An 8,275-nucleotide genomic window follows, 5' to 3' on the forward strand; every position below is an offset into this window, starting at 1 on the left:
GCGGCGCTCGATCCGGCTGTCGAAGGATCCCTGGCGCGAGGGCTCGGACTGCGGTGTCGAGGGGAAGTCGTCGCTGTCCGGCTGCTGCTGCTGCTGCTGCTGCTGCTGCTGCTGCTGCTGCTGCGGCAAGTGCAGGTGCTTCCCGGAGCCCGAGCCGGCGCGGGAGTGCCCCCCGCCGCCGCCGGCGCGTGCCGCCGCGGCCGCCGCCGCCGCGGACAGCGGCTGCGGGCCCATGCCCAGTCGCCACAGCTCCTCCTCCTGCTCATGCTCCACGTCGGCCGACCGCCGCCGCTCCGACGCACGCGGCGCGGGCGCGCCGCCGGCGACGAGCCCGCGCCGCGCAGCACCGAACAGCGCGCTGCCGCCGCCGCCGCAGACAGACTCCCAGAGTCCAGCAGCGCACGCGTCGGCGGCACGTGTGAACCAATGGAGTGTGGCCGGGCCGTCCACGACGGGGTAGCCGCCGGGGCTCGAGGCCGGCTTGAAGAAGTCAAAGGTGTGGGCGCTGAAGTTTGACCGCCAGGGGGGCGGCTCGACGACGAGCGGCGCACCGGGGCCCACCAGCATTGCGACGGCGCCGGCGCCGCCTGGTTTGGTGAGGGGCCGACATGTGTGTGTGTGTGTGTGTGTGTGTGTGTGTGTGTGTGTGTGTGTGCGCATGCATGCGTGGCAAGCCACAACTGTACCTGTGTTGAATGCAAGCAGTAATATCACTTGCGCCACCACCAGGCCTTGGACTGCAAATGTCCCAAGTACACGCCGCCCCTGCCCTCTTCTTCCAGATGCAAGCGTGCGCTTACCCGCACACGTATTGGCATCCCTCCGGCCCTGCTGCGCACACACCGCCCCCAGCTATTTGTTCAACTCCCCGATCAACTCACACACACACACACATGCATGCGCGCGCGCGCACTCACACACACACACACACGCACACACGCGCGCGCGCACCCGTCGCGCGCGCAGGCGACCCCTCCTCATACACCGCGACGTCTGTAGCCACCACCAGCGCCAGCCGCCCGTCCCAGCCGGGGCCGCCCACCCACTCCACCGCGTGAAGCAGCGCCGCCGTGCCGCCGAAGCACCCGTGCACGCTGTCGCTGCCCTGGGGCGGCGGCCGGGGCGCAGCGAAACAACAGCAACCGCGTCGGTCCGATGAGTTCGTGCAGCAGGCGCCCTTGACTCGCGCAGTGTTTGAATTTTTGAATTCTGAACCGAAACGTGGTGCGGGCGTCCACGGCAGCACCCAAGCCTCGCCCATTCTCGAAACCAGGCGGCCGGGCGCCACACCTGCGCGGAGAAGTTCCCGCCGTCATTCAGGTACTTAGTCAGGTAGGAAGCTATGGACTTTGACCGGTCAACCGCCGTCTCGGTGCCGACCTCCACCCTGGTTGCGGGGGTGGAGGGGTGGGGATGGGAGGGGGGTGGTGGGGCAATGAGCATGCATACATGCTGCCTTGCGATGAGGTGCTGAGAGGTGTGATGCGACGGGGCGTCAGGCCCAAGCGCCGGCAGGCGACCACCCACCTGCCATTCTGTCCCCAAAAAGGAGGCGTGGCGGCCGCAATGGCGCTCCTGAGCCGCCCTTGGCCCCGCACCCCCGATTCATGCCTGCTCAAGGACCCGCCTGCCAGTTTGCCCCCCCGACACCACACACACACACGCACTTTGCCTGTCAAATGCGCACGGGCATGCGTGCCATTTGGGACGCAATGTACCGCCACAACTCAATCGACAGGCGGGGGGGCCCGGGCCGACACCCGCCGGGCACAAGGCCGCCAGCTGGCGCCCAGCAGCCGCCGCCCCGCGCGCGTCCCCCCGAACCCATTCCTGTCCTCGACCATGCCAACGCGCGCATAAACGCCAGCCTGCCCGCCCGCCCACGCGAAGCAGGGGCGCGAGCTCGCCTGCCGATTTCGGTCGCGCGGACGTCGTAGGCCTCCATGAGCCTCAGCATGGCTGTGGCCGCCATGCTGACCACATCCTCGCGATCTCCGCTAAACCCCAGCTCGATCTGGCCGAGCCCCTCTGTATATTTGCCGGGCACCCCATCTGCAAGTTCGAGGTCGGATTGGGAGACCTGGGGCGGAGGGGAAGGGGTGGGGAAGTAGGGGGTCGCTCGTCCTGGGCCCAAACGGGGGGTGTCTGATCGCGATTACAGGATGGCGATGACCGGGTGACGGGGGGGCCAGGTGGCCGGTGGGTGCGTTGAGGGGGTCTGGATCGGAGGTGAGTGGTGCGGGGGTTACGGCGGAAAATGTGGTGGTTTTGAGGGGATTGTTCGGGTCGGGGGCGGGGGTTGCAATGGGGCGGGAGTGTCTGGATGACCCAGTGGGGCTGCGATGCTGGTCAATGGGCGGGAAGAAGTTTGGCCGACGGCGGGAAGATTGGATTTCTAACCACACTCCACGACGGATCGCCCCGCCACGAGGGTCGCTGATGCGCCTCCATTGAATCAGTGGCCACCAGCACGGAAATTGACAATCAGGGCGAGATGCCTTTGGGGGGCACGCGTGCCGTGCTGCAGACACAGCGCCGCTGCAATCGCGTTCGCACAGCCGTCCGGCTGGCGCCATCGCTGCCGGAGGCGCACCACGTAGGGCGGAAAGTACAGGTACATGCCCAGAATTCCGACATTATGTGCCATCCTGCCGAGCCTAAGCGATTGGCAGCAGGTTCCGGCGCTGCCGTTTGATCTGCGCAGCCAGCAACTTGCTGAATGTTTGGGCTAAAGAAATATGGGGATTGTTGTAGCGGCGACGCTGTGACGCGGACCAGCCGGAGTGTTGGCGTACTTCCAGCGGATCCTGGTCGATCTGCTGCTTTCGAAGGCCAGTTGGATCTCAATGATTGTGCTAGACAATACAACATTACAGTTCAACTTCAAAAAGAAACAAAAACATTTGTGTCTGGGCGCATTACGGCAAGCGCACATGCATTTGCACCGCCTGCTTCTGCCAGGCGCCGCCTGCTTCTGCCGGGCGCCGCCTGCATTGACCGCCGGCACTGCTCGGCGATGGGCGGCCACGGCGCAAAGCCAATCGCACGTATAAATGAGCATGCCGCTTTACACGACATCGTTGCCTATCGGTTTGTGAAGCGAGCGCATGCTCGCGACCTGAACATCCACGTCAAGCTCTGTGCTTGAGATGTCCATGACGTGATTGCGGGAAGGAAGGGCGGTGCGACAACCAACCAAGGCTCTGCTGGTGCTGGCGCCGCTGCCCTTGCAGTGAGTTGTTGTCGTTTGTATAGGACTTGGCTGGTGAGGGAAAGGCCCATAAGCCACCATATATGTTGCCCGCCTGCCTGCCTGCCCGCCCGCCTGCCCGCCCTACTCCCTGCCTGCCACTGGCCTGCCTGCCGCCCTGCCCGCCGGTCTGCTGCCCAGCCTGCCCACCGGCCTGCGGGCCTGCCTGCTAATTGCCCCCATCCTCAGCTTGTGCAAAACGCGGCTCAACAGCACCAGCATGGCCATCTCGGTCAAACGATCGTTACACAGACTGCGCTGGAGGCGAGCAAGCGGCCCTACGCTGCCGCCGCCGCCGCCGCCGCCGCTGCACCCGCGCCACCCGGGCCGCAACTCAAGCAGCCGCTGCCGCTGCCGCCGCCGCCGCCGTCCGAGGCCCTCGCGGCCGTGGGCCCGACAGAGACAAACGACAGCACTGCGGCCATCGGGCGCGGGCCATGGCTTCGGTACGCTTTTAGCGGTACGACTTCTGGAAACGGGCGCGCGCGCCGCGGCCGCCGAACTTCTTGGGCTCTGCGCGGCGGGGGTCGGCCACCAGCAGGGTGCGGTCGTACTGCAGCAGTACGTCCTTCACCTGCATGGGCGGTACGGATGAGCGGATGGACAGGGTGGGCGAGAGGATGGGCAGGGCGTTCGAATGGATGAGGGGCAGTGAATGAGCAGTGCGAGACGACAATAAGAGGGTAAAGGTGAGGGCCAGGGACGGGCGCCAGGGGTGGCATGCGGTCAAAGTCTTGGCGTTTTGAGGGTTGCACTTGCTGCGTTGACGACCACCTTGCGATGGGTCAGCAGAACGCAACTGGGGATCCATCACACGTGTCGCGCCCATCCGCCTGCCGCTTGGGCGCATTTTTTATCATGCCCCTTGCAATGTTGCCAGGCATAGTGTCCATGGTTGCGTGCATGTGCGTGTGCACATGCACGCACATGCGTGTGCGCACATGTGTTCACACACGTGCGCAAGCACGCGCGCGCACACACACACACACACACTCTCTCTCTCTCTCTCCACGCTTACAAGCGGGCACACAACAATGTGCACACACACGTGCTTGTGCGCGCTGTTGCGTGCACAAATGTACACCTGCGAACCAGCTACAGTCGGCTGCATCGCCCGGCCACTCCCAGGCTGCCGGCCAGCTCATGGCAGAAAAACACCTCGCCCCACTATCGCGTCACCGTCCCTCGCGCTCGCTGCCGGCTGGCTTGTGCCACAGCCTGCGCTGCCCGGCAACCCTTGGCCGCGCCCCTCGCCGCCCCTACCCCACCCCATTCCTCAGCGCCCACCTGCCCCTTGGTCTGCTCGTCCACGTTCTTCTGGTAGTACGCCACCACCGCCTTGGAGATCGCCTGCCTGATCGCATAGATCTGGCTAACGTGGCCGCCGCCCTTCACGCGCAGCCGGATGTCGAGGAAGCCCCAGCGGGACTTGCCCAGCAGCAGCAGCGGCTCAAAGGCCTTGTAGCGCAGCGCCTCGGGCTGCACCAGCTCAAGGGGGATGCCTGGGGTCCCGGGGGTTGAAGCGGGGAGAGGGGGAAGACGGGCGGTTGTCAAGTGAAAGGGCATGCATGAGGTCCCAGCGGGTGCTGTTAGGTGGTGGTGGTGGTGGTGTTTTTTTTTGGGGGGGGGGGAGGTGGAGGTGGCAAGAAATGGTGCTTTGGGTGAAGTTGGGCGGGGAGGCGCGGGAGGGCGCCGTTTGGAGGAGTGAGAAAAGGTGGGTTCGGGAGCAGAGGTGGAGGAGGGCAAGCAGGGGGCTGCGCTAATCTGGCGGTTCGTGATATGCCAGACGCCTGCCGCCAGGCCACCACGCCTGCTGCCTGTGCTTGGACGCGAAGGGCGCTGCCGCAGGGCGGGGGGGCCAGTTTTGGGCCGCCACCGCTGAGTTGTTTGAATACGTCGCAGTGGGGCCGCTGCGCCCGCAGCTGCTGCTGCGCCCACTGGCCAGCGCTGCGGCTGCTGCTGCTGCTGCTGCTGCTGCTGCTGTTGCAGGTGGAACGACTGCCTGCTTTGCCACGGGCTTGGCCGCTGTCGCCATACTACATATGACGTGATACGCCGCCCAGCAGCAAACAGCTCTCAACAGCAGCTGGCTTCTGCCATCGGGCCGCGCCGCCGGCGCAATGTGCTGCTGCGGCTGTTTGCAGCGGCCATGGTGGCCGGCAGCGCCGTCGCTCGTCATCAGAGAGAATGGTCTGATGTGGTTGTTATGAAGGGCGTGCTGCCCGCACAGGCGAAGTGGACTGCCCGCCGCCAGCCAAAGCGGCTTGCGAGCTGACTTGCCCAGCTGTGGAGGGACGCTTTGCTGCGACAACGCTCCTCTGCAGCACGTAATGGCTCTGCAGAATCCGCGCATGACGCCAGGGCTCAACCACTGACCACGACGGCCGTCCGTAACCCCGAAAAGCCGAACAGTGGCTGTTCGCTGCGTAGTGCGCTGCACTGCCGTCGTCGCGCTGCGCTGCGGAGAACGCTGCTCAGCAGCGATCCACGCTTGGGCTGCACGACGAGGCAGCTGCCATGTTATACGGCAGCTATCTATAGACGCTCCTGCCCGCGACGATTGCGGTGTGCCCCAGAGCCATCAAAGACGGCTGCTCGACACATGCCCGCGTCCTGCAAGAGCCCAGGCTGCACGCACCATTGAGCTTGACAAGGCCCTTTCCAGGACGAGCGTAAGCCACCGCCACGGCCGATTTCTGCGAGGGCAGGTGCAGCAGGAGCTCGGTGCACAACCTGCTGCTGCAAAGGACAAGCGACCGCCCCGGGACCTCAGCTCGATCAAGAAACTCACCTTGCGGCCGAAGCACTGCACCGGCTGCGAACGAGGGCAGGAGGGAGCGACGTGAGCATGGCACGGAGTTGTTCGGGGCGCGGTCTGAGAGCACACCAGCTCAGCGGGGCCTTACCACTGGTGCAGGAGGCGCCGCCATGGTTGCTCGTGTTTGTCAAAGAGGCAGAGCACGGTGCGCTGCCCGTGTTTGTGACGCAGGCGCGGCCGCTTTGCGTGCTGCTGGGTGACATCGGTGACGGCCGCCGCGATTTCAAACCGGCTGCCTCCCATGGGACAAAACAATAAGAGGAGCCACTTGCACCATGTCACAGGTCCACATACGCCACCTGTGGTGGCAAACTACTCTTGCCCCTGATTTCAGCACCCCCCCCCTTGCCAACCGCACGGGGAGTGTCGCGAGGCTGGGCCTCTGGGCAAGACTGGCTGGCACAGCGTTACCATCTGCATCAACGCCAGCCGCAAGTTACACGCCGGCGCAGCACGGCAGCGGCGGCTTCCGGCGGCCCCCGCCAGAAATCGAGCCGTGCACACCAGAGAGCACAGACGCCTGCCGAGCGCCGCGGCACGCGGCAGCCACACAGGCGGCCGCCCTGGTCGATCCGGGCCCCCTGCCAGGATCAGGGCGCGCAGCAGCTTCCCGCCACCGGCCTAGCCACCCCCAGGCGGCCGGTAGGTCCCGAAATTCATGAGCTGGCACTGCAGGGTCCTCAGGTTGAGCAGCACCAGGGCGCCGGTGGAGCCGAAGGGGGGCACAGCGATTAGCCGCACTGACTGGCCGTCTTCCCCTGGTGAGGTAGGGGGTAGGCAAGGGTTGAGGAGGTGAACGTGGGTCGTCATAGGTTGGGGTTGGCACTGATGAAAGGGTGGCATGGTGGGGGATTAGCTGGGGTGTCAGGGGGCAAGGGAGAGGGACGAGCGATGGGGGTGTTGGGGAGGGCTGCCGGCGCAGCAACAGGGCCGGGCAATAATCGAGCTGTTCTCAGCACCGCACGAGCTGGGCCGCGCCGTCAACACATACTCAGGCAGAGAATATATACTGCTGCAGCAAACGCATCAAGCACGCGCAGCATGACGCGGCAGAGGCGCACGCGCACGCCCCTCTGAGAATGGGCCACGGCCGAGCGCCCCCGCCCACCGCTTATGAGCCGCGTCGAAAACTCGGGCTGGTTGCCCGCCACGTAGGCGTGGGGGCAGGCCTCCAGCACAAAGGGGTCGTCGTCCGCAAAGGGGTAGCAGGTCAGCGTGTCGGGCGCGGTCGGCGCCAGGTGGCGGCCCCTCAGCGTCGTCTCCATCAGGTCGAGCCTGGGCCGGGCCGTGACAGCGGCAGTTATGGCGGTTACGGCCCTCGAGGCGGTTGAGATCACGCTTGGCGTCGCACTGTCGGCTGGGGGCTGTGGGCTTGTGGTCGGACGGGCGGCGGCTGCACGTGCACGTGCTGGGGCGGGGAGCCTGGCGGCGGACACGGTTGAGAGCGCCGCTTTCGGCGCCGCCGCGAGGGGGCGGCGTCAGCGGCGCTCGGTCACATCAGCACATGCCGAGCCAGCAGCACGCCCGCCAAATCCGCGCTGGCCGTGCGGCTCGCGGCTGGCCACGGCGTTTTGGTACAAACCCTTTTGCTGTGGCCCATAGCCCCCACCTGTCTGCCCCTGTAGTGTACTTGGCCATATCTTCAATAGTTTGGCCCGCGGTGGCCAGCAGCCGCACGCCCCCCACGTCGCACTCGTGGGGGTTTGTGGCGCGCACAAAGCCTGGCGGCCAGGTGCGCGTGCGCAGGCGTGCGTGGGGTTTTGGGTGAATGCTGAGGCTCTTGAAAGCAGCGGTGTTGGAGAGCAGCAGCATTTCATAACAGCGACTTTTGGAAACGGCCGCTTATTGCAAATGGAGGATGCTCTTCAGCGAGGGGAGCGGCGCGGCGGCAGCCGCGACCGGTCGAGGCTGCGCGTATGCAGGGACGGCGGCGGCGCACAGGGCGCCTGCGGCCGCGCGAGCCACTCGAGAGCTCGCAGCAGCAGCGGGCGGGTGCGGGCGAAACGGCGGGCGGAACCCCCCCTCCTGGCGCGAGGATAACGGCGGACACAACCCCCGCCTCACTCACTGGCGTACGGCGCGGCGCCCGGGAAGAGGCAGGTGTGCAGCGGCTGCTGCGGCAGCGACACGTTGGCCGGGTCGTCGGGGCCGGGCAGCACGTCCAAGGGCAGGGCGGCGGCGAGCTCGGTGATTATCATGTCCATGTC

The 8,275-nt window shown here is 66.1% G+C and overlaps 2 protein-coding genes across 2 annotated transcripts; both read right to left on the reverse strand.

The window, feature by feature from the left end:
- Positions 1-3,704: 3,704 nt before the first annotated feature.
- On the reverse strand, positions 3,705-6,180 carry MNEG_11417 (40S ribosomal protein S16; the record flags this gene model as incomplete). Its single annotated transcript, XM_014040110.1, has 7 exons — positions 3,705-3,824; positions 4,538-4,752; positions 5,146-5,252; positions 5,627-5,720; positions 5,889-5,946; positions 6,042-6,065; positions 6,157-6,180. 7 exons carry the CDS (start codon positions 6,178-6,180, stop codon positions 3,705-3,707), a joined length of 642 nt encoding a protein of 213 aa, XP_013895564.1.
- A 509-nt stretch (positions 6,181-6,689) lies between these two features.
- Positions 6,690-7,706, reverse strand: MNEG_11418 (DNA polymerase delta subunit 2; the record flags this gene model as incomplete). The annotated part of the gene is made up of 3 exons (XM_014040111.1): positions 6,690-6,826; positions 7,177-7,343; positions 7,678-7,706. The coding sequence occupies 3 exons, from the start codon at positions 7,704-7,706 to the stop codon at positions 6,690-6,692; spliced, it is 333 nt and encodes a 110-aa protein (XP_013895565.1).
- Positions 7,707-8,275: the final 569 nt, after the last annotated feature.

Source organism: Monoraphidium neglectum (assembly GCF_000611645.1).
Source record: "Monoraphidium neglectum strain SAG 48.87 unplaced genomic scaffold scaffold02732, whole genome shotgun sequence".
NCBI classification, from domain to species: domain Eukaryota; kingdom Viridiplantae; phylum Chlorophyta; class Chlorophyceae; order Sphaeropleales; family Selenastraceae; genus Monoraphidium; species Monoraphidium neglectum.